This window comes from Bombina bombina, chromosome 1 (genome assembly GCF_027579735.1).
Source record: "Bombina bombina isolate aBomBom1 chromosome 1, aBomBom1.pri, whole genome shotgun sequence".
NCBI lineage: Eukaryota > Metazoa > Chordata > Amphibia > Anura > Bombinatoridae > Bombina > Bombina bombina.
The window spans coordinates 1,474,910,940-1,474,938,560 of NC_069499.1; the positions used below are offsets into that span (position 1 = coordinate 1,474,910,940).

At 37.0% G+C, this 27,621-nt stretch overlaps 1 protein-coding gene across 1 annotated transcript in view; it reads left to right on the forward strand.

Moving 5' to 3' along the window:
* The window catches only part of SDK2 (sidekick cell adhesion molecule 2), a 476,461-nt gene that overhangs the window by 105,213 nt on the left and 343,627 nt on the right, over positions 1-27,621 (forward strand). The window contains exon 3 of the mRNA XM_053721253.1: positions 2,096-2,255. Coding sequence (XP_053577228.1) covers positions 2,096-2,255 — 160 coding nt within the window. The remainder of the gene's footprint in view (positions 1-2,095; positions 2,256-27,621) is intronic.

The window sequence follows — 27,621 nt, forward strand, 5'->3', positions numbered from 1 at the left end:
ATGCTCAGTAGGAGCGGGTGCCTCAGAAAGAGTGCATATAAAAAATGTGTGCAGATTTTAATAATGGAAGTGATTGGAAAGTTGTTTACAATTACAAGCTCTATATGAATCATAAAAGTTAAATTTTGATTTTAGTGTTCCTTTAAAGAGAAAAAATAAATAAAAAAGACACAATCTCATCAGCTTTGAAATAGCGAGATACGAGATATTTGACAGGGGGAATAGTGTCTTTTGCATGCTGGACGAAGGTGTAGGTGAAAAATACTTTCCATGGCTCTAGAACTCCCTGAAACACCCACGGCCAACCCCTAGAGATATTTTATGTCTATCGATCACGAATAGTTTACCATACCAAAGCACACAAACAAATATTTTACAATTACATTTACATAACGTGTGTTTTTCCGCGTTGCTAGCGGTTCATCTGGTACTGGCAAAACATCACACTAACAAAACTATGCAAAATATAGGTGAAGCGATGCTCAATTAATATTAAACATTATCTCACCTATATAATTAGGCCCTTTTGCAACCTCACAAGTGTCTATGAACCTAGGTCAGTGTCTCTGCACTGCTGGAGAGTAAGCTCTTTGAAAGAGGGTCTTGCATTCTAGACACCTTGGAGTGTTACATTTTATTATACTACTAGAATATAAGTTCATTTTCATATTTAGTCCTAAAATGTTTATGGTTCAGACATCAGCAAAACATACTGAGCAGCCAGGAGATAACAAAACACTATTCGAAGAGTTGAATGTGTGTATATATTGCATTATATAAACATATGTGTGAGAGTGTGTGTGTATATATATATATATATATTGCATTATATAAACATATGTGTGTGTGTGTATATATATATATATTGCATTATATAAACATTTGTGTGTGTATATATGTGTATATATTGCATTATATAAACATATGTGTGAGAGTGTGTATATACTGTATATATTGCATTATATAAACATTTGTGTGTGTATATATTGCATTATATAGACATTTGTGTGTACGTGTGTATACTGTATATATTGCATTATATAAACATTTGTGTGTGTATATATTGCATTATATAGACATTTGTGTGTACGTGTGTATACTGTATATATTGCATTATATAAACATTTGTGTGTACGTGTGTATACTGTATATATTGCATTATATAAACATTTGTGTGTGTGTGTGTATATATTGCATTATATAAACATTTGTGCGTGTGTGTATATATGTATATATTGCATTATATAAACATTTGTGAGAGTGTGTGTATATATATTGCATTATATAAACATTTATGTGTGTGTGTGTGTGTGTGTATATATATTGCATTATATAAACATTTATGTGTGTGTGTGTATATATATTGCATTATATAAACATTTATGTGTGTGTGTGTATATATATTGCATTACATAAACATGTGTGTGAGAGAGTGTGTGTATATATATATATATATATATTGCATTATATAAACATGTGTGTGTGTGTGTGTGTATATATACTGTATAATATATAAACATATGTGTGAGAGTGTGTGTGTGTGTGTATATATACTGCATATATTGCATTATATAAACATTTATGTGTGTGTGTGTATATATATTGCATTACATAAACATATGTGTGAGAGTGTGTGTATATATATTGCATTATATAAACATTTATGTGTGTGTGTGTGTATATATATATTGCATTATATAAACATATGTGTGAGAGTGTGTGTATATATATTGCATTATATAAACATTTGTGTGTGTGTGTGTATATATATTGCATTATATAAACATATGTGTGAGAGTGTGTACGTGTGTATATATATATATATATATATATATATATATATATATATATATATATATATATATATATATATGTACTCTCTTCCAAAAATGAGCTACCAAGCCTTTCTAAAGAATGTTACAGCTCTCCCTGGCAGTCAATAGGTTAAGAAAGTCCAGTTAGCTCTGATATGTTTTATCTTGTACACGTCTGATATATAGATTTCCCTTTAAATGTTCAGCACTAAGTGGGTAACTGCCATCTGTGTCTCACCTCCTCTCACTTTATTGACTCACATGCTTGTTCTCTGTTTCAGATGATGTTCCTCCTTACTTTAAAACTGAACCTGCCCGGACTCAGGTCCACCTGGAGGGGAACCGTCTGGTCCTCACCTGCATGGCGGAGGGAAGCTGGCCTCTGGAGTTTAAATGGCTGCATGACCATAAAGAGCTCACCAAATTCTCTCTGGAGTACAGGTTAGTGACTGACAAGGAGCATCCATATACAGCTTGACATAAATTTTATGACAGAATAATATAAGAGAATTATATGAGAAAACACAGAGAAACATTGTCATACACTCACTCCTCAGTGGCATTTGTTATAACTTGTTGTTATATAGAATCATTTTCTGTGTCATAAACATTATACCCTGCTGTACCCAGCGGTTACAGGAGGTGTATGCAGAAACAGCTCCTAATAGATGAGAAGTGGCCTTCAAATACATCTTTAAAAAGTGTGTGTCTCACTGAGACATACTTTAAATCCCTGCAAGTTAATAAAATGACTCCACTCTGTGAACTAAATTCACTAAAAGTTCTCATCCTTCCAGTTTTACCAGCATCTATGTTATACTATTATTCTGATTCACCAAACAATTGTGAGATAACTAAGAGAGGTATTTTGGTAAATTCTGTCCAGTTAGTCTTTCTCCTGTGAGTGAGAATGTCTAGACCAAATTAGTGTTAACTCTGAGTGACACTAATGTCAAATGAAAGATGCCAAGGCTGTGCATAGGAACATAGTCCTATCAATAGTGTAGTTACATTATTTATTGCCCTGGGTTCATTCCATTTTTACTTCAATTACTTTCTTCTTCTCTTATTTTTTCACTAATTGAGAGCTGCCTTAGACTCCATTTATTAAATCATGGGCGGACAATGTTCTCAACTAGAGAACCTGTCCACCCATGATAGTGGCGAGCGGGCATCTATCTGAATTATGAAAGGTAAATGTTGGCTGTCATGTCCCTTTTAATATGTATAAAGATAACGTACTAGAAATAAAAAAATTGGACCATAGAGGGATTCTAATTATTAGAAATGTGTTTTCTTTTTTCCCATCTTCAGGGCCAAATGCTGCCCATCGCTTTGTTACTTACCCCCTTCGCAGCGCAAGGTTCTGATGTTGTCTCTGACTACAACAGAACGAGGTTCCCATAGGAGCCTATGGAAGCATGCTGTCATGAGCGCAATGCAAACGCAAGCTTGCTTTCGCATTGCGATTTACTTGTAATACCACGCACATTATCATGCGCTGGTATTAAAAAGTGGAGCGCTAATATCGTTTGCATGCAAGTAGATAGTTTATTTCAAGCTTACCCAATTTTTTAAGAGATTTTTTGATGCTGTGTCGCACTGCAGTATTTTAACCTGAAAAATATATTTATTCATGCAGCTATTTAAAACTTTGCTTAGATAAGGTCTGTAAAGCGATAATTCCTTTTAAGATCCTGTTTTCCCCTTTAGTAATTTTAATAAAAGCTTAAAAAGATACCTTAAAGGGACATGAAACTCACATTTTTTATTTTATGATTCAGATAGAGCTTATGATTTAAACAACTTCCCAATTTACTTGTATTATCTATTTTTTTCTGCTCTCTTGGTATTTTTTTTTTTAAAGGATACCTAGGTAGGTTCAGGAGCTGCTGATTGGTGGCTGCACATATATTCCTCATGTTATTGGCACACCTGATTTGTTACCTAGCTCCCAGTAATGCAATGCTGCTTCTTCAACAAAGATTAACAAGAAAATGAAGAAAATGACATAATAGAAGTAATTTGGAAAGTTGTTTTAAAACCGTACATAGGATAATGGTAGAGCATTTATAATGAAGACTACAGTGAGACATTTGTGCATAATTGTTATACACAAGCAGACCATAAGTTTAATGTTTATTTCAATTTTGTTTATAATCCTGATTGTTTATTCTCATAGTGCATATATAGAGGCCTGCAGTGTTTAACAAAATACCCTTTAGTACAGTACTTCAAACTGTTTTAGAACCGAAATTGGTCTAGTGTTTAATTCTTCTTCCTTATTGTCTGTAGGCCGATATGTTGTATTGAAGGGATGATAAATTTAAAGCAAGCTGATTCAATATATGTTTCTGTGGAAGTGTATAGCTACCTTTTTTTTTTAAAGTGGTGTATATATATTTTAACAACAAGTAGAAGAGCTCGACCAGGCACAGGCAATAGCTTGTCTTATGGCAGATTACCACCTGGGAGCAGCCTCTTTTTATGCCCAAAGTTCAGTCCAGCCCCAAAATACCAGGCAATTCTCTTCTGAACAAGAAACAAGGCAGCCCCAGACAATTGTTTCGGCCTTCTTGGGACTCGTCAGTGAGGTGCAGCCATATTCCTCTGGGCACATTGGGCAGGGAGTCCATGTCTGGTTTTCCCCATCACACTTAGGGAGACCCCAAGTGTCATATATTATATTTTAACAAGTAGAAGAGCTCGACCAGGCACAGACAAAAGCTTAATAGCTAGTCTTATGGCAGATTACCACCCGAGAGCAGCCTCTTTTTGCCCAAATGTGCTTTTCACAGAAAAGAGCTAACCTGAATTATATCAGTCTGATCCCTGTATAGGCGGGATCAGACTGATATACTTCAGGATAGCTCTTTTCTGTGAAAAGCACATTTTCATAAAGCAAAAGCAACAATTTTTGCTTCATGAAAATCCTTGAGAGTGTTTTATATGCTTGTTGTTTATATTATACGATAGCCCCTAGGTGGTTGTAACAGTGTAGGCATCACGTATATAATTTATATTTATCTGTCAAGCACTTTTCTTTGTTGAGAACTCAAAAGTTTCAGCCATCTCTTTGCGCTGTAACCATTTGTCTCCCAGAACACAAACCTCTACTGTCAGCAGCTAAATCTTAGTCACCCATTGCAAATCGGCAAAGTCTTAGGGAAAATAAAAGTAACTTAAACCCTTATTCCCAGTAGTTTTAAAACAAGCTGAATATTTAATTTGGGCAAACAAATTGTCTCTGTCCTTGGGTGCAAGGATTGGGCTGCTTTGCCATAAAATGCCTAGGCCTATTTTAGGTCCCAGTTCAACCCTGCTATCTATCTGTCTGTCCGTCAAGCGGTGTTCCTATTATTCAATTTGTGACTGGAATTACTGGCTGTAACAGGCTGGTTGGTTTGGGTACTGCTGAGGCTTCACAAGAGATCACTCTGGCTTCAGAACTTCTTAAATGGACAGCAGCAGTGCTACAGTGAGATTTACTTGTCTCAGTATGTAACTCCTCTGTTCAAAACTTGCTTAGGAATGAATTACTCCAGTGTATTATGACAAAGCCCAGTATTTCCTCAGATTTTCTTGCCTGATCACACCTGGAACTGATATTTTGTTTCTGTGTTAAACGTTTGTTTTTAGCTGCATGGTTGTCAATGGTCTTCAAGCACAGTGAATGCATATATGTATCTGTTTGATTTTACTGTGATATAGGTTCTCCATGGTAAGGGATATAGGGAAGATTGAGAACCAGTGGCGGCTGGTGAAGTTTTATACTCTCCTTTTTACATAAGCTTAATACATTTTTTTACAATTGTTTTATTACAAGAACCAGACATATATTCAGTAATGTATGTCCATTTGTTTTAGAATTCAGCAAAAACATAGTTAAAGTGAAAGTAAATACTAGCGTTTTACAAACGCTAGGATTTACTATTGAAACAAATAAAGGGCACTTTCATTCATGAAGTTTAAGATACTTCATGTAGAAAGCTCCTTTATTTGATTCAATCGATCGCCGCTCTTAGCTCCTAAAGCAGAGCACGGCTAAAAAAAAATTTGTCTAAGAGGTGACGTTTTCACCTCTTAGCCAATAGCAGTGCAGTAAATCCGGCTCCCATGGGCGCCAAGCCAGATTTACCACACGGCTATTGGATAAGAGGTGAAAACGTCACCTCTTAATAAAAAATTTTTTGGCTGTGGGCTGTTGTAGCAGCTAAAAACGGCAATCGATTGAATCAAATAAAGGACCTTTCTACATGAAGTATCTTATCTTCATGAATAAAAGTGCCCTTTATTTGTTTCAATAGTAAATCCTAGCGTTTGTAAAACACTAGGATTTAGTTTCACTTTAATATCATGATAGTTAATCAGAAATAAATCACTGAATGAACTAAAACTCTCAAGAAGTTATCTAGGAACAGCACTGGCTATTTTTTCAATTGTTACTACTATTTAGTAAGAAAATGGCTTAATTTTGAATAAACTATCTCTGTTAGATGCTTGCAAAATAATTTATTATCAAAATACAAACAACAATAGTAGTAATAATAATAAAAATAATAAAAAATGTTAAAGGGACACTAAACTCAAAATTAAACTTTTATGATTCAGATAGAGCATGCAATTTTAAGCAACTTTCTAATCTATTCCTATTATACATTTTCTTCCTTCTTTTGGTATCTTTATTTGAAAAACAGGAATGTAAGCTTAAGAGCTGGCCCATTTTAGGTTCAGCACCTGGGTAGCGCTTGCTGATTGGTGCCTAAATGTAGCCACCAATTAGCAAGCTCTAGCCATGGTGCTGAACCAACAATGGGGCGGCTCCTAAGCTAACATTCCTACTTTTTCAAACAAAGATACCAAGAGGACAAAGAAAAATTGATAATGATTATTGAGTAAATTAGCATAAAGTTGCTTGGGTTTAGTATCCATTTAAGTTTAAAAAGAAAAATTTCAAAAGGGAGATTTTAAGTATTATATATATATATATATATATACAGAGAAGTACAGCAGGTATAGTATATTTATAAGACAACAAATCTTTTTACCGCGTGCAGCTTATTTAGGGTAGACTGTAACTAGCACTTTTTTGGGGGGCGGGTTAGAGGGGAGAACATAACACTTAAATAACCTGTCTATTTGTGTCTCTTGAGGAACAGCAGATATATATATAAAGACTTTCCTTTTTGAATTTGCATCTCTGCTTACTTTGTTTATTTTCACTCCTGCCGTATGTGGTCTTAACATACCTGAGTAGCATATTTAAAGATTCTGCAAATATTTGCTTAATCAAAGTATTTTGTTGGTTAAATAAATTTGTTATTTTCCATCTGTATGGCTTCTACTAATCTTAATTTAAAGCAACTGTTCCAGACAATGAGGCTCTCACATGATATCCTGAGACAGAACATGACAGGTATTTAGACCGCTGCTTCATAACTTCTGTTTCCGGTGAGCCTGAAGGCTCGCGTGGAAACAGAGCTTGGTAAATTGGCCCCTATGAATTTACATGAATTGTTTGCACTGTGAATAAACTTTATTTCAGTATATAAGTGAAGTGGTTCTGCATTTGGCTGGAATGTAAAGCTTAGAAGCCGGCCCATTTTGGTTTAGAACCTGGGTTACGCTTGCTTATTGGTTTGCTAAATGTAGCCACCAATAAGCAAGCATTATCCAGGATTCTGAACCTAAAATGGGCTGGCTCCTAAGCTTTACATACCTGCTTTTAAAATAAAGAAAAATTTATAATATGAGTAAAAGAGAAAGTTGCTTAAAATTGCATGCTGTATCGGAATCGTGAAAAAAATTTTTGGGGTTAGTATCCCTTTAAAGTTAAGTTTACTCTCATTGTGTACCTATTTGAGCTATTTATCTTACAAGACATCACTGAATAGATGATTTACTGCCTGCAACATTTTCCAGTCTGTTTGTCTGGATCTGATGATTATAAAAGTGTCTCTTTTTAATTATGTAGATGGATTTGTACTTTTGTTGACTTATATGTTAGGGAACTTCAATATAATTCTAAGGGAGACTCATTACTGATATGGGGATATATGCAGAGAGGGGTAGCAAATGAAGGAAGCAAGAAAAATTAGATGAGCTGCAGAGCTTGGGTCTGGATTGCTGAGGTGAGTGGTGGATAAAGAGATACCAAACTGATAGAAACTGAAACAGAAATTACTGGAACAATGAGTTAAACCAACAGGTTACTAATTGTAATCCCTTTATTGCCCAATTCCCAGTTTTGCACAATCAACACTGTTATATTATTACACATTTACCACTGTCACCTTATTTCAGTTCTTTTGATAGACATGCATTTTAGCCAATCAGGCCTGACTCTGTAATTTAGGTTTTGTTAAAAATGCTGCCAATCATTTGCTGGTCAAGGTAGTTTGCCTCATTTTCAAGTAAACCTAGCAAGACATGGTACAGAACCGTATAGTAATGGAATAGAAATATATCTCAGCCAAAGTTTGTCAACCTAATCACTGTAAAAAATGATTGTAATCTGGAAGATACAATGGGACTGTCTTGTGGGTGATAATTGGTAGTGGGTAACAAACATGTCTGATGGGGGTAGAGTACAGACGTTTATGATCTGCTGTCATATTACAGGGAGTGCAGAATTATTAGGCAAATTAGTATTTTGACCACATCATCCTCTTTATGCATGTTGTCTTACTCCAAGCTGTAAAGGCTCAAAAGCCTACTACCAATTAAGCATATTAGGTGATGTGCATCTCTGTAATGAGAAGGGGTGTGGTCTAATGACATCAACACCCTATATCAGGTGTGCATAATTATTAGGCAACTTCCTTTCCTTTGGCAAAATGGGTCAAAAGAAGGACTTGACAGGCTCAGAAAAGTCAAAAATAGTGAGATATCTTGCAGAGGGATGCAGCACTCTTAAAATTGCAAAGCTTCTGAAGCGTGATCATCGAACAATCAAGCGTTTCATTCAAAATAGTCAACAGGGTCGCAAGAAGCGTATAGAAAAACCAAGGCGCAAAATAACTGCCCATGAACTGAGAAAAGTCAAGCGTGCAGCTGCCAAGATGCCACTTGCCACCAGTTTGGCCATATTTCAGAGCTGCAACATCACTGGAGTGCCCAAAAGCACAAGGTGTGCAATACTCAGAGACATGGCCAAGGTAAGAAAGGCTGAAAGACGACCACCACTGAACAAGACACACAAGCTGAAACGTCAAGACTGGGCCAAGAAATATCTCAAGACTGATTTTTCTAAGGTTTTATGGACTGATGAAATGAGAGTGAGTCTTGATGGGCCAGATGGATGGGCCCGTGGCTGGATTGGTAAAGGGCAGAGAGCTCCAGTCCGACTCAGACGCCAGCAAGGTGGAGGTGGAGTACTGGTTTGGGCTGGTATCATCAAAGATGAGCTTGTGGGGCCTTTTCGGGTTGAGGATGGAGTCAAGCTCAACTCCCAGTCCTACTGCCAGTTTCTGGAAGACACCTTCTTCAAGCAGTGGTACAGGAAGAAGTCTGCATCCTTCAAGAAAAACATGATTTTCATGCAGGACAATGCTCCATCACACGCGTCCAAGTACTCCACAGCGTGGCTGGCAAGAAATAGTATAAAAGATGAAAATCTAATGACATGGCCTCCTTGTTCACCTGATCTGAACCCCATTGAGAACCTGTGGTCCATCATCAAATGTGAGATTTACAAGGAGGGAAAACAGTACACCTCTCTGAACAGTGTCTGGGAGGCTGTGGTTGCTGCTGCACGCAATGTTGATGTGAACAGATCAAAACACTGACAGAATCCATGGATGGCAGGCTTTTGAGTGTCCTTGCAAAGAAAGGTGGCTATATTGGTCACTGATTTGTTTTTGTTTTGTTTTTGAATGTCAGAAATGTATATTTGTAAATGTTGAGATGTTATATTGGTTTCACTGGTAAAAATAAATAATTGAAATGGGTATATATTTGTTTTTTGTTAAGTTGCCTAATAATTATGCACAGTAATAGTCACCTGCACACACAGATATCCCCCTAAAATAGCTATAACTAAAAACAAACTAAAAACTACTTGCAAAACTATTCAGCTTTGATATTAATGAGTTTTTTGGGTTCATTGAGAACATGGTTGTTGTTCAATAATAAAATTAATCCTCAAAAATACAAGTTACCTAATAATTCTGCACTCCCTGTATTGTGCTGTGTGTAACAAACTCCTTATGCAAGAATCATAATCCTATTGACTGAATTAGTATTTTGATAATGTGTTGATGTTAATTTGCCCCCAGCTGTATGACAGTAAGAAGTTACCGTCACATAAATCCTTTCAAGTATACACAGAGAGACACAAACTCTTCATAAGACATCCAGTCATACACAGGCACTAATACCTTTCCCTAACAATATCATTGCATTCAGCTGCGTTGCACGGCTGTCTGGCTTAAGCCGTACAATCCCCGCGCACCTCTCAAGTATGAAAGTGTAAATCCAGACAACTACAAAGCAAGGAATACAGATTAACTCTTAACCCTTTCCTTACAAGTATGGCTTGGAAGAGCAGGTGTTTTATCAGCAGCAACCGGCATACGTTTTATGTTACAAGGGAAAGGGAACCCATCTTGGTTCTGGACTTTTCGGACTTTTATGTCAAATTGAAGACAACAATTAATATTTTTCATATAAAATCATTTGAGCGTTTTGTCCAAGCGTTTTGTCTGTATTAATGCTGATACATTCGATTATAGGAATATTAAATAAGTGTATGTGTGTATTTGTGTAAAATATACTGCTATACCTATATATCTATGTGAATATATACAGGCATATGTGTATGTATTTATGTGTATATATATATATATATATATATATATAGATTCAAAGAATATTTGGAATTAATGTCTGAAAAGTCCTAGCGAGTGCACTCCTTCCTTTGTATCTATCTATCTATATATCTGTATATATCTATATATATCTATATATATATATATATATATATATATATATATATATATACATATATATATATACATATATATTATTGAAGCTCTTATGATAGAGGGGGAGGAGTCTTAGGCAAGGTGTTGGTAGTGTTGGGTGGCTTCTGGGCAGAGTGGGATTGACCATGGACGGAGCCTGGGTGGTCCATGGATTTGTTCTAGAAATTGGGACATTCGCCCTAAGACTGCAGGAGGGACAGCTGGGCAGAGCTCAACTGCAACAATCCAGCACTATTCTGTACAGTTGGAGCTTTAAAATGCTGTCTGCATAGTGTTTCATATGCATAAGGGGGGGTCCTGTATAAAAGGAATAAAACTGGGCTTGGTGAATTTGTTTAAAATCTACCTGCAGTATATATGCTTGTTTAAACGTAAACTAATCAGTTATATATACACATCACATATATGCAGAGCTGGAATTTATGTTAAGCCATGTAGGTAGTTCATGCCCAAGGGAGCTTGACAAGCTTAGGACACCTAATAGGAACTCTTAAACTGCATGAATCAGTTTGCTGAATGTCTGTTTCACAAAAGCTTATTCAGAAAGTGAGCAGGCTAAAGAGCGGAATTTCATAATACTTCAATCTGATTAGCTGTAATGTGCTGTCAGTCAATATGCACTGCAGTGTATTAAGGGAGTTGTAGTCTTGATTTCAATTATTATTTCAGCCAGAAGAACTGTATTTCTCAGAATCCATGGGATTTCTTGTTAGTATATTGAAGTGAGCCAATCAGGTATCAGGCAGAAGTCATATGACACAGAGCATGGGGAGAGAAGATAATGTATTATAAGGGCTGTACTTTACTAAAGAGTCATTGACAAGTTACTGAGTCACTACCAGTTGTGAATATGTTAATATTTTATATATATATATATATATATATATATATATATATATATATATATATATATATATATATATATATATATATATATATATATATATATATATATTCTTCTATGTCTTGGTCCCTGTGCCAGATCATTTGTGTATTAGTGTGTTTTAATAGTTTTCTAAACACATCTAGCATATCTGTTCTGATAACCAGATTATTTAAACCCGTACAGTTTAGTGGCATTTATACAGAATGTCAGGCAGCACAAAAACAGTCACTTTCTTTTAGTTTGCTCATTTAACTGGAAATGATGATTAATTTTTAATTTCTACATTTCTTGCAATGTAGTACACAGTTAATTCTTTAGCATCAGTAGAATTAGAGTTTGCGACTTCAGTACAACATCTGTATATTCCTAAAATTAACTTTAATTCACAGATTATTTAGCATTTTATTGGCATACTTTGCTGGAGAAACAAAGTTTTGCTTCAATAAATGGCAAGTCCCCATTATGAGCAAAAATACTTATCTCCTCTATAAAGGCTGGTTGCTAAAACACTTATTCTATGGACAATTTATATATATATTCCATACACAAACTCCACATTAATTTAATGTTACAATGTTACTTAAAAGAGTACACGGGAAACAACATTAAACTATCAGGGAATGCAATTTTAAGCGATAAATCTTCTATAATCAGAATTACTTTATTCTCTTGCTATCTTTTGTAGAAAAGCATACCTAGGTAGGCATTGGGGCAGCAATGCACTACTGGGAGCTAGCTGGTGATTGATTGCTACACATGTACCTTTTGTCATTGGCTCATCAGGCATGTTCAGCTACAGCTAGGTCCCAGTAGTGAATTGCTGCTAACACAGCTGTCTTTAACTATGTGTTTAACACTTTTGCAGGGTGGCGGACAGCAGTCAGCCCAATCTGATACGATCGGGTTGATTGACACCCCCTGCTAGCGGCTGATTGGCCGCGAATGTACAGGGGGCGTCATTGCACAAGCATTTCACTAGAAATGCTTGTGCAATGATAAATGCCGACAGTGAATGCTATCAGCATTTATCGATGTGCGGCGGACATGATCCGCTACAGCGGATCATGTCCGCCTGCACATTAGTAAATCGGCCCCATTGTTATATGCATGCAACTGTGCAACAATAAAATGCTGTAAAACAGAGCAAAAAGGGACCTTTTTGATAATGGGGTCAAGCACAATCATTTAGGTCAATCACAATCATTTAGAAAAAGGGATTGTGATCGACCTCTGTGTTTAACCTCTTAGAAGGGGCTTACACATAGTTTATGAAAGGAATAGTACAATAATAAAATGTTCACACATTAGAGCATCTTTTTTTCACTTTTGTGTCCCTTGGTTGCAATATTATATTAATTCATTTATAAAATCATTGGCTTTTTAATGCATGTAGAATGTACAAAAAGTTTAAATTTGGATAAATGAAGCCTCTCAATTATGTATACAATATAATTGTAACATCATGTTTTCTTACTCTAGGATTGGGTAACAATGAGCACAACTATATGAAACATGATTTATATATAAATAAAAAGAATGAAAAATTTTGCAAAGCACTGCTCTTATTAATTAATATGTGCCCCTTTAAATATCTAAAAAAACAACTACTCAACCATTTCACTTCTAATATTCCAGTTTTATAACTAATAACCAAACTCACATGCAGTATTCAGCCAATATCATTAAAGCTATCTAATGTTAAAAAAAAAAAAATGAAGCTTTTCTCGCTGGTTGGGGGGGGGGGGGACTTTTCAATTATAGTGCATCTTGTATATGTTTGATGCGGTGACTCTCTAAAAAGATTTATCACGTTACATTGGTCTTTACCCACAGCCGCTTGGGTAATGTCAGGTTTACCAGGGTAATGCTAGGATTACCCAATTCCTTAATTTACCCGCAACATATATATATATATATATATATATATATATATATATATATATATATATATATATATATATATATATATTTAAAAATAAAAAGAACATTTTCTACTATTCGAAGAACATTGGAATGTAAAATCTGAATAACTACCTTCGGGTTAGCGCTGTAGGTCTAATGCGGTGTCGGGTTAGTAGCCAAGCGATAAGTGTTAGTTTTTTTTTTCTTCCAGTTTGCGCGCTCCATTAACGTCTATGGGGAGAAGTTAACTCTGTTTGCAATATCTGAAGTCCTGAAGTTTGCGTGCCAGGTTTCACTCGCGCGCAAACCATTTACTTTCAACTTGTAATACACACGCTAACCTGCACTTTGTTTACTTCTGGCTGTGCAAGAGCGAAAAGCTCTTAATACCCTCTACCTATTTGATTCCTAAAAATGTTATCTTGTATACCGCCTATGTTTATAGCGCTGCGGAATCTGTTGGCGCTCTACAAATACCTGATAATAATAATAATAATAATAAATAGCCTGACCCTTTGTTTCAATAATCAATAGGCATATACCCTGAAATATTCAGCTGCCCAAATCTGGAATGAATTTCATGATTTAGGGCCAGATTATGGGGCATATTTATCAAGCTCCGTACGGAGCTTGACGTGCTGTGTTTCCGGCGAGCCTTCAGGCTCGCCAGAAACAGAAGTTATGAAGCAGCGGTCTAAAAACTGCTGCTCCATAACTTGTCCGCCTGCTCTGAGGCCGCGGACAGAAATAGACAGAAAGCAACCCGATTGAATACGATCGGGTTGATTGACACCCCCTGCTAGCGGCCGATTGGCCACGAATCTGCAGGGGGCGGGATTGCAGGTTTTTTATTCCTTGACAAAGATGCAACGTACGTCGGAACTTTTAGGAACTTTTATCTCACCACTACGTCTAAATGTGCTTAGTGACACCAGGGGCGGAGTAATACCTTGCCAATACAAGTTTGTGGCTGGTTAGCGGTTAAGTTTCTGCCTTCCACCCAGCATTCATCTGGTTGTATGTTTTACTCCAAACTGTGATAATCATTGCATTGTCGTTCAGATCCCTTTGAACAATGGTGTTCACTTTGCATTTGTGAAGTTTTTTTAAGATTTTAAATAAATAGTCTTTTTATACTACAATCGTGTGAGATACTGTTTGCCTACCAGTATAAAGTAGGTGTGTGCTTTCCATTGAGCTTGTATTGGCTCCACCAAATGTGAGTAATCATTTGTCCGTCTTCTACAAGTGTTTCCAGAATTACACTATGTTGTATCTTTTCTCTTCTCATCTCATTTGAGGATTATCTCGAAGACATCGGTCCCAGGAGATCCCTCTAGGAATGGCCATATTCTTCCATTTATTGAATGAACTTTTTCTTTTGTTCACACTTATATTATTTTTTCACATTTATGTCAGTTCACAAGAACTGCTGGTGCAATGATAAATGCTGAGAGCGTATGCTGTCGGCATTTATCAATGGGCAGCAGACATGATCCGCTATATCAGATGATGTCCGCTCGCACAATCATAAATATGCCCCTATGAGTAGAGCGCAAAATTGCGCATTCGCGAGTGCGATTATTTGTGCTCCACTCGTAATACCAATGCGAGCAAATGTGCACTTGTATTTAAAGTGAAGCTCAATGCAAACACAACCTTGCATTCGCATTGCATGAAAGCTTTGCACTTACTAGAGCAAGCTTCTATAGGCTTCAATGGGAGCCTCGTTCTCATGCCGATAGTCACGACAGAGAACCTAACGCAGCGAAGGGGGTAAGTCATGCGGCTTAAATATATATGTATATGAAAGAAAAAAAATAAAATTATATATATATATATATATATATATATATATATAAGCATATACATATATATTTATAGTAATAATACAGTCCCCATAGACTATAGACACCCGCCAACTTTAACCCCTTAAAACTGCTTCAAATTATTTTTTTTTATCATTTTAATTTAAAATAGGAACAAAACTCTTTATATTGGGGGACATTTTTAAATTTAACCAGAGGTATCACCTCTGGTTAATTTTTCGGAGCGCAAATTGCTACTGTGAGCTTACGGTACCATTAACCAGCCACTCATAATGGCTGGTTATTTAACGTGCGACCGTAAACGTGCAAATCTGCCCGTTTACAGGCGCACGTTAAATTAGCGCTCCACTTGTAAGCTAGCTTTTAGTGTGTATAAGAAGTATCTATATTGTATATATGATTTTCTGTGTTGTACGCTCATGTATAAAGTTATTTTAAAAAATTAAGCTTATTGGAGCAACTTTTCAGATTTAAAGGGATATAAATAGAAAATGCTCTAATCTGTTAGAGCATTTTATTGTTGCACTAGTCGATTCATATAACTGTGGGGTTGATCAGAATCTATTGTATGTAATTAACGTCATGTTAATGAGTTGAGCTATTTTTTATGTTGCTGTGATCTCACAATCAACTAGTTCTCAATAGTACATTGCTGCACCTGAGCCTACCTAGGTATGCTTTTCAGTGAAAGATTCTAAGAGAATGAAGTACATTTGATAATAGATGTAAATAAAATTTCCCTTAAAATTCCATGCTCTATCTAAATCATAAAAGTGTATTTTTTCATTTTAAAGCGGCACTGCAGGGTGTATGGCGACAAGGAGGGATATCTGGCCCTGCATATATGCAAAGATAGAAAACCTTCACTGAGCTAAAGATTCAAGACCTCTGGATCCTAAAGGACTTTTTATAAAGGGACATAAAAGGGATTCGGTTACTGAATATCATTTTAAACAACTTTCCAATTCACTTCTATTATCATATATGCTAATTTCTCGTGTTATCCTTTGTTGAAGAAGAGTAGGCTAAGGAGCAGCAATATACTACTGGGAGCCAATGACAAGAAGCATATATGAGCAGTAACTAATTACCAGCTAGCTCCGAGTAGTGCATTGCAGTTACTGAGGATATGTCTTTCATCAAAGCATACCAAGAGAACAAAGTACATTTTATGATAGAAGTGAATTTAAAGGGACACTAAACCCAAATTTTTTCTTTCATGATTCAGATAGAGAATACAATTTTAAACAACTTTCCAATTTACTTCTATTATCTAATTTGCTTCATTTTTTTAGATATCCTTTGTTGAAGAAAGAGCAATGCACATGGGAGAGCCAATCACAGAAGGCAACAACCAATCAGCAGCTACTGAGCCTATCTAGATATGCTTTTCAGCTAAGAATATCAAGAGAATGAAGCAAATTAGATAATAGAAGTAAATTAGAAAGTTGTTTAAAACTGCATGCTCTCTCTAAATCTTGAAAGAAAACATTTATGTTTCATGTCCCTTTAAGTATCCTAAAAGTACATGCTGTGTCTAAATCATGAACGTTTAATTTTTACATTTATGTCCCTATTTTTCAGCATCTAAAAATTCATCCTGATTTTGTTATATTGTGAATGTATTCAATTTTCTCAGTGATGATGAATATTTTGTTCATTTAAATTGGTATCAGATCTAATTATGGGTCCTATTTAGATATATAACATCAAAAATGAACAAACCGGGGAGTTTTCTTCAAATAAAATAGCCTTTATTTCGCCACGTTAAAATATTAGTATACTTCCTCCACTGAGAGTCTCAGTACCCGGATGTGTCGGCAGCGTCAAAGGTCAGCTGACACGTTTCGGCCAATGGCCTTACTCCTAGCTGTGACTTTGTCTTTACTGCATGTGACACGGAATTTTTCATTTGATAAGTCAGTTTGCCTAAAGGTGCCTAAATCAACCCAGCAGGGTAATAACTGGTTTATACCTTTATATATCCTGGCTTATATGAAAAGATCACTTTGAGGATACAAAATTATTTTGACGATAGTTCAAAGGGGCCATCTTTTAGATTTGTCCTATTTAGATCTACTGTATGACATTTGTGTAGAAAGTTTTTAGAAGACTTTTTTCTTCTTCATAAAATACGTATTTCAGCAAATTTCTCTGACCGTTGTATCTTCATGCAGCCATCTTATGTAAGTCTGCATTTTGGACCCTTGTGTCGCTTGGGCCCTTCTGTTTCTAAAACCCCTGGAAATACTGTGTGCGATATTTTTGTAATCACATTTCTGCATATTATCTGATCCTTTTCCTTTCTCTGTAGTGGTACCCCAAGGTGTGTTCTGGGGCCCCTTGCTTTTCTTAAAGGGATATCAAATAGTAATTCTTTAGTTACATCAATTATTATTACTTTGCTTTAGATTAAAGTAAACATAAAAAGAAAAAGATTGAGTCAAAAAAAAGCAAAACACTTATTAGTTTTCTTTCAAAATGAGAAATTCTCAGTTTAGCCCCTGCCCACAGCTAAACAAGGAAGCAGACAATGCTTAAAGGGACAGTCTACTCCAAAAATTTTATTGTTTAAAAAGATAGATAATCCCTTTATTACCCATTCCCCAATTTTGCAGAACCAACACTCTTATATTAATAGACTTTTTACCTCTGTGGTTACCTTATATATAAGCCTCTGCAGACTGCCCCCTTATTTCAGTTCTTTTTATTTCCTTTGTCAAGTAACTCCATGGGGCGGGAGCACAATGTTATCTACACTAAACTAAACCTGTCAAATGCATTCAGATAAAAGGTGACCTTTAAGGGCTTAGAAATTAGCATATGAGCCTAACTAGGTTTAACTTTCAAGTAAGAATACCAAGAGAACAAAGCAAATTTGATGATAAAAGTAAATACGAAAGTTGTTTAAAAAAACATGAATCATGAAAGTATAATTTTGACTAGACTGTCCCTTTAAGTTAAGGTCACATAATTTTTGCAGCAGATGTCCTATATTGATCCTGGGGAATAAACTGACTGGAGCTATTTTATGGTGTCTCCTAGCAACACTTCAAAAGAAACACTATACAATATACTGTCCCTATACAAATATCTGCGCTAGAACTAAAACTAGCCGATCTAGAAGACAGATTGCGCAGAAAAAACATTAGAATCAGAGGTATTCCTGAGACAGTTTCCCCCCAAGTTCTTGAACCTTATCTACAGGGACTCTACAAGGAACTGATCCCTGATGCCATAGATACAGATTTGCTTATGGATAGAGCCCACAGGGTGGCCAGACCTCGCTCTATTGCCACAGATAAGCCTAGAGACGTAATGGTGAGATTAGATTATTTCACCTTTAAAAACAAGTTAATTAATGTCAACCTGAAAGGCAAGTCGCTACCGGAGAAATTCACAAATGTCCACTGTTTCCCAGACTTTTCAGCGCACACCTTGTTCATTCGAAGAACCTTTGCTGAATATACTGGCATCTTAAGACAGAATGGAATAAAATACAGATGGGGCTTCCCGGGGAAACTACTAATCACTAAGAATGACCAAATCTTCACTGCTGCTACCCCACAACAGGCCAGATCCTTGTTACATAAACACGCTTCTCCCGTGCTCCTTCCCTCCGAGCAGGAGCACCGGAGTGGGAACCTATTCCTCATAGGACCCCACAACAGCAGAAGAGGCCTTACATCTCACAATCATGCTTCTTCTGATCTGCTCCTCTTGATCACAGGCATGAAAGATGCTGGACTCATTCCCGACTGAGAAAACTCAGGGTGGACTAACTTAAAGGGAAGGTAAACGTTGATGAATGAAAGCCCAGTTTTTAAAAATACTATTAAAAAAAGGGGTAATTTAATTCATCAAAGTTTACCAAGCAGCCGTTTTGTTTATAAACTTACTTTTCTTCTCTTCACAGCCGGAGCAGCTTCCCCTGCCTGGAGATCCTCTCTTCACACGTCAGCAATGACTAATCCGACTTCCTCCAATCACGGCATGGCCTCAGGCAAGGCAATGATTCCCCTGGGGGGAAAGCCGTGATTGGAGGAATCCGGATTAGTCATTGCTGATGTGTGAAGTGAGGATCTCCGGGTGGGGGAAGCTGCTCCAGCGGTAAAGAGAAGAAAGGTAAGTTTATATACAAAACGGCTGCTTTGTAAACTTTGATGAATAAAAGTGCCCCTTTTTTTTAATAGTATTTTTAAAAACCGGGCTTTCATTCATCCGTTTACCTTCACTTTAACTATCCTTCTTTTTGTGCCTTTTGACTTAAACGTAAATTAATATGACTTTTCCCTTGCCTCTCTCCCACCCTTACCCATTCCCCTCCTAAGTTCCGACTCCATTTGAACAACTTACCTTCCCTCTTACCCGTCCCAAACCCTTACTTCTCCCCATCTCTTCCTACTGAAAGTTCATACTAGTAACAAATGTTTTATTTGTACTGCCAACAATGTATCAAGATGCTTACTAATTGTACATACTAAACAAATCCCCTTGCCCTCCTTGCCTTACACATCACTGCCCTCCTCCACTTCTATTCCTCCCCTGTCCCCCTCTCCTAATTTATCTCCTTCCCTCTCCCAGCTAGTCACTTATTTGGATACTAAATATTATACTGTTTACTGGAATTTGTATTTTGTTTGCATTTACAATTTTTTTGCTGTACGCCTAAGGGACGTTGCACTGAAATATATTTTCTGTTTACCACTAGACTCTTTAGAGTTAACTTGGTCCAAGCCTTTATAGCTTTAAAAGCTTTAATGTTTGTTGTTATGAATATTCTATACGCAAATGCTCCTGCTATTAGCCTATTTGTGTCAAGAATATTTATCATTCTTATTGTTAATTACTATGTTATTAAGAACTTACTTTGTATATCTATACTTAATTTTGTGTCATCTTGGTTACCCCACTTGGAATGTTCCAAGATGTCTGTGAGCAATGCGAATTCACGTTAGCCATAGTCCTTCTTCTCAAATATTACGTGGCTCACTCAACTATCTATCCCAAGTCCTCAGGATCTCGACTTAGCTTTCCCCTTTGTTTTTTTTTCTCTCTTTTTTTTCTTCTCTCTCTCTATTCCCCTTCCCCCTTTTCTATGTCTTTCCCCTCCTCTTTACAATTTCACTCCTCCTCCACCTTGCTCCGCTCCATCTCTCAATTATACCATGCAGGCCTCCTCTCCCCCTCTGTCTATTGACATCCCTGATACATTCCACGTCCTCAAACCTTAATAATTTAAATGCCTACATTAAATATATCCACCCTTAATGTAAAGGTCTTAAATACCCCACTGAAAAGGAGAAACCTATTGAATTACCTGCAAAAATTTAGGATCGGAGTGGCCTTTTTGCAAGAGACACACTGGCTTGATCTGCCCACACGTATAATTTAATAAAATTATTATCCGTATTGTGAAAAAGCATCTTATTCCAAAAAAAAGTGAGGTGTAGCCATGCTGATACTAAGGGGCATTGCCTACACACCAATCACCATAGAGAAAGACCCTGAGGGCAGATACCTTATCATCGTTTGCAGACTAAACAACATACTGTGTACAGATTGCGCAGAAATAACATTAGAATCAGAGGTATTCCTGAGACAGTTTCCCCCCAAGTTCTTGAACCTTATCTACAGGGACTCTACAAGGAACTGATCCCTGATGCCATAGATACAGATTTGCTTATGGATAGAGCCCACAGGGTGGCCAGACCTCGCTCTATTGCCACAGATAAGCCTAGAGACGTAATGGTGAGATTAGATTATTTCACCTTTAAAAACAAGTTAATTAATGTCAACCTGAAAGGCAAGTCGCTACCGGAGAAATTCACAATTGTCCACTGTTTCCCAGACTTTTCAGCGCACACCTTGTTCATTAGAAGAACCTTTGCTGAATATACTGGCATCTTAAGACAGAATGGAATAAAATACAGATGGGGCTTCCCGGGGAAACTACTAATCACTAAGAATGACCAAATCTTCACTGCTGCTACCCCACAACAGGCCAGATCCTTGTTACATAAACACGCTTTTCCCATGCTCCTTCCCTCCGAGCAGGAGCACTGGAGTGGGAACCTATTCCTCATAGGACCCTGCAACAGCAGAAGAGGCCTTACATCTCACAATGATGCTTCTCCTGATCTGCTCCTCTTGATCACAGGCATGAAAGATGCTGGACTCATTCCCGATTGAGAAAACTCAGGGTGGACTAACTTAAAGGGAAGTTAAACGTTGATGAATGAAAGCCCAGTTTTTAAAAATTCTATTAAAAAAGGGGTACTTTCATTCATCAAAGTTTACCAAGCAGCCTTTTTGTTTATAAACTTACTTTTCTTCTCTTCACAGCCGGAGCAGCTTCCCCTGCCTGGAGATCCTCTCTTCACACGTCAGCAATGACTAATCCGACTTCCTCCAATCACGGCATGGCCTCAGGCAAGGCAATGATTCCCCTGGGGGGAAAGCCGTGATTGAAGGAATCCGGATTAGTCATTGCTGATGTGTGAAGTGAGGATCTCCGGGTGGGGGAAGCTGCTTCAGCGGTAAAGAGAAGAAAGGTAAGTTTATATACAAAACGGCTGCTTTGTAAACTTTGATGAATAAAAGTGCTCCTTTTTTTTAATAGTATTTTTAAAAACCGGGCTTTCATTCATCCGTTTACCTTCACTTTAACTATCCTTCTTTTTGTGCCTTTTGACTTAAACGTAAATTAATATGACTTTTCCCTTGCCTCTCTCCCACCCTTACCCATTCCCCTCCTAAGTTCCGACTCCATTTGAACAACTTACCTTCCCTCTTACCCGTCCCAAACCCTTACTTCTCCCCATTTCTTCCTACTGAAAGTTCATACTAGTAACAAATGTTTTATTTGTACTGCCAACAGTGTATCAAGATGCTTACTAATTGTACATACTAAACAAATCCCATTGCCCTCCTTGCCTTACACATCACTGCCCTCCTCCACTTCTATTCCTCCCCTGTCCCCCTCTCCTAATTTATCTCCTTCCCTCTCCCAGCTAGTTACTTATTTGCATACTAAATATTATACTGTTTACTGGAATTTGTATTTTGTTTGCATTTACAATTTTTTTGCTGTATGCCTAAGGGACGTTGCACTGAAATATATTTTCTGTTTACCACTAGACTCTTTAGAGTTAACTTGGTCCAAGCCTTTATAGCTTTAAAAGCTTTAATGTTTGTTGTTATGAATATTCTATATGCAAATGCTCCTGCTATTAGCCTATTTGTGTCAAGAATATTTATCATTCTTATTGTTAATTACTATGTTATTAAGAACTTACTTTGCTTTAAGTTCTTATGGTTTCAATAATTACTTGAATGTTAGTTTTTGCACTGGCAACCTCTAGACCCCCTCACTCCCCCCCCCCCCATTGATTAGGTATATCTATTCTTAATTTTGTGTCATCTTGGATACCCCACTTGGAATGTCCCAAGATGTCCGTGAGCAATGCGAATTCGCGTTAGCCATAGTCCTTCTTCTCAAATATTACGTGGCTCACTCAACTATCTATCCCAAGTGCTCAGGATCTCGACTTAGCTTTCCCCTTTGTTTTTTTTCTCTCTTTTTTTTCTTCTCTCTCTCTATTCCCCTTCCCCCTTTTCTATGTCTTTCCCCTCCTCTTTACAGTTTCACTCCTCCTCCACCTTGCTCCGCTCCATCTCTTAATTATACCATACAGGCCTCCTCTCCCCCTCTGTCTATTGACATCCCTGATACATTCCACGTCCTCAAACCTTAATAATTTAAATGCCTACATTAAATATATTCCACCCTTAATGTAAAGGTCTTAAATACCCCAGCGAAAAGGAGAAACCTATTGAATTACCTGCAAAAATTTAGGATCGGAGTGGCCTTTTTGCAAGAGACACACTGGCTTGATCTGCCCGCACGTATAATTTAATAAAATTATTATCCGTATTGTGAAAAAGCATCTTATTCCAAAAAAAAGTGAGGTGTAGCCATGCTGATACTAAGGGACATTGCCTACACACCAATCACCATAGAGAAAGACCCTGAGGGCAGATACCTTATCATCGTTTGCAGACTAAACAACATACTGTGTACCCTTGTTAATACTTGTGCTTCCAATACTAGCCAAACAACTTTCTTTACACAACTACTGCCCAAACTAGAACAATTAAAAGAGGTCTTCTTTTGTTTGGAGGAGACCTCAACCTAGTGTGGGATCCCCAGGTAGATAGATAACTCACTGCATGACAGAACCCTGACCCACAGATGGCGCTAACCTCAAAGAAATTTCAAGCACTTCTGTCCAAATACAACCTATGTGATATATGGCGCTGTTTACATCCCAATGACCGTGATTACACATTTCATTCCACCGCCCACAACTCAAACTCCCATATAGATGCGATCCAATATCTTGGGAAAAAGATCTACATATAGAAATCCCACCTACACAATGGTCGATAACTATTACTCACACTAAAAAAGCTATACATTGCATTACCTTATTTGAACTCTATTACAAATTATTAACGAGATGGCACTGGGTTCCAAGTAGACTACATAAAATGTCTCAACTCTCAACTTGTTGGAGAGGCTGTGGAAACCTGGGTGACAATCTACAAATATGGTGGAACTGCCCCACAATCCAACATTTAAGGCGTGTAGTCCTTGACATTTGCTCCCAATTGAAACTCCCGGCAGGAAATACCCCAGAAATGCACTTATTACACCTGCAACTTCCCAAATTACCTAAATCACATAAATATATCTACATCTATGTTATGATGGCCACCAAGCTATCTGTAGCTAGGCATTAGAAACAGACAGCCCCCGCTATTCTTAAAGTCAAAGAAATCTGCTATATATTAGGAACATGGAAGAAGCAGTATTCCTCACTACTCTCTAGCTATTAGACTCCCTCTAACATCTTTACCCCCCCCCCCTCCTATCCCCTCCTTTTTTTTACCTCTTTCTCCCTTACCTTTCTTCCTCCCTCTCTCCATTCCCCTCCCTCTTCTTTCCTGAGTATCCTGAGGAACACCGACTCCCAAATTACATTGATTTTCCACCTGTTACAAAGTAAATCAATCTCCTTATAGAGTTATGTTATACTAATATACATTGTTTTGAAAGTATTCTGTTACCATTGCTACTGTTTACTCGTAAGAATGGTACTGTACCTATCCTTCATGGTATCCTAAGGACTTTAAACATGCCTCAACAATACAGAACTGCAAAGTTGAGGAAACTACAAAAAATCAGAAATGCCATCACCTCAACTTTCCTTTTGAGACACTGCATCTTGGACTCTGAATACTATGTTGTATGGATGAAAATGACCTGTTTTCCTGTTTATTCTTCTTTTTTGGTGTTTCACTTAAAAAAATTATTGAATAATAAAAAAAAAGCCCCCAAAGCTTTTGCGTGATTTCTCTCTATGCTGGTAAGTTTTGATTAGCAGAATCTAGTAGAGAATAATTTAAAGTGATTGTAAACTTTAACAAATTAAAGGCCAGTATTAAATAATACTCCTAAAAACAGGGGCACTTTAATTCATTAAAGTTTACAATGATGCTTATTTTTTAAAATACTTACCTTTGCATTATCATAAACATAACGATGCTGATCCTCCGCCCGCATCTGCTGCTTTCTTTAGCAGATTGATGACGAATCTGGCTTCCTCTAATTGTTGTGTGCCCCTTTTGGCCTCCAGCTTGTGAGGCAAAGCAACGATTGGAATAAGCCAAATTTGTCATCGATATACTAATGAAGCAGCAGATGCGTGCGGAGGATTGGTGGTATGTTTATCATAACGCAAAGGTATTTTAAAAAATAAGCAAATTTGTCAACTTCAATGAATTCAAGTGCCCATTATTTAAAGTGATGGTAAACTCTCCCCTTTATAAAATCAGATCTGGAATGTAAGCGCTATTTTAGATGAAGTTTAATTCATTAGCTGTAATGAAGATGCAGTATAACTTAGTTATTAATATAGATATGAAATTCAAATACTGCATGCTCCTCCGCCCACTTCAAAAGTAACATTTTCTGTGAGCTAACAGATTGAATTGTTGTCCAATCAGCGCTCTCCCCATATGGCACTTTTGTTGTAGCTAGAGCATTGATTGGAGAGTAATTCAATCATTTAGCTGACAGGAAGATTGACTTTTGAAGTGGGTGGTGTAACGTGGGGTATTTGAATTTCATATCTATATTAATAACTAAGTTATAGCGCATCTTCATTGCACATGATGAATAAAACCCCATCTAAAATAGCACTTACATTCTAGATCTGATTTGATAAAGGGGAGAGTTTACCATCACTTTAATACTGGCCTTTAATTCGTTAATGTTTACAATTACTTTAAATTTGGTGCGTTATTGAGCCCTACATGAAAGGAAATGTGCTGTACTTTCAGTGATACGTATGTACAGAGTAAGGGGGTGGGTGTATTTCCAAGTTGGTTAAAGAAAACACACATCTATGTTCACATATATAATGATGTACTAAAAAACAAACAACAACAAAAATCAAATTTTAAATAACTTATCTGTGTGGGTATCTTTTTCAAAGGTGTTTAATCAGCCACAAAGTGTAACATTTCACATTTTTTCCCCACTGATCCAGCCTCAGCTAATGATAGCAGCATTATTTCACACTGAGATGGGACTTCCACAGACTGCAGAGTCTGCAACTTTTCAGAGGAAAGGGAGGTTTTTATCACTCCGATAAACATTGTGTCTGGCTGTCTTTAGTACATAAAAAAAAACTGTATCTAAAATTTACTTTCCAGCACTTTTAGCAAACAATTTCTAGCATTTACCTTTTCAACTCAACCTCAACTTTTTTGGTGTTAAATTTCTTCAGTGGCTTGCAAAGAGTTAATTGGCACAGGAGAGGGATTCGATAGCTTGCATGGGGCAATACAGAAGGGATGAATACACAGGTGATTAGCACACATCAAAAGGGCGGATTAATGGCTTTGCTGCGGTTGCAATGAGCAAAAATCCCTTTGTCACTGAGATAAGAACATCAAATAACGGTAGAGAGCGACTGAGAGCCTCAGATGTTCTTAAGAATATGCATTTGCGTGTCCATGCACTGTTGTTTATTATAGGAGAATATCTGTCTATACAGCTGCGGGAACTTTTTCCATGTACTTATAACCCTTTTTATAGTGCAGTATTTAATCACATTACTTCAAAGCTTTCTACAAAGCATCTCCTCTTGTTTGTTCGAAACATGTATTCCTCCTGTGGAGTACTGAGGTAGCCGTAGGGAATAAAGCTAATGAAACTTATTGGCACAGATACTGATGCTTCATTAAGTGACCTCAGTCTTCCAAGTGAGTTTGTTAACATCTACATGTGAAGGAATTCAAACATCCTTAAGAAATGATGAGGCTTAAATAATGTTTGGGAATTTACAGCACACAGGCAAAGGGCAGGCTGATTGTGACAAGCGTGTAACTGTATAACGCCCACCTGTGAGACCTTGTCATTGTTCCCCTGTGTCATCTGGTCCCCACCTGCTGAGTAGCTCATCCAAGAAGCCTGATATTTTCAGATGAATGCTGAGGACATTACAAAGATGCTAGGTTTCCACGGAAACCACTCACATTCAACACCACTGGACCCTGGCAATAGACAATATGGTGACCCATGGTTTCTTTGTGAGATCTCTCTCTAGGTTTGCAGGCACTTGGCATAAGTATGGGAACTGTTTACCATGGGAATCCTTGTACTTATTAATAAACGGTATAAGAGCTTTATTTAACCTTTTGGCTACCAAAAAGAGCTGCAAAGCAATATGCAGAAGCCCTCTGTGGCAGTCAAGGAACAAACCATAAGCTTACTCAGACAATACTCAGTTGAATGCTTGCATGGACAAACAGGGACCTCTACCCGATCAGTGTCAATACAGATATTACATATTTGAGTTATATCATTAAAGCTGCATTACATTATCTGACATAAAGCCTTTTATCTTGCCTGCAGTGTAATAAAAAAAAATCAGATAAAAGAATTTTCACCTACCTTTAAGTATCTGAACTGATATCCAGCTTTAAATTAATTTATTTTTGGTTTCTTTGGTGCTGAATGAAGAGGAAAAGTGCTGATTGGATAATGTTTTGTGGCAGGTTAAAGGGGTTAGTGTTTATATGACAGTGTATTGGAGCAGTACTGGATAATGGCATCTAGCTTATTATAAGCAGCT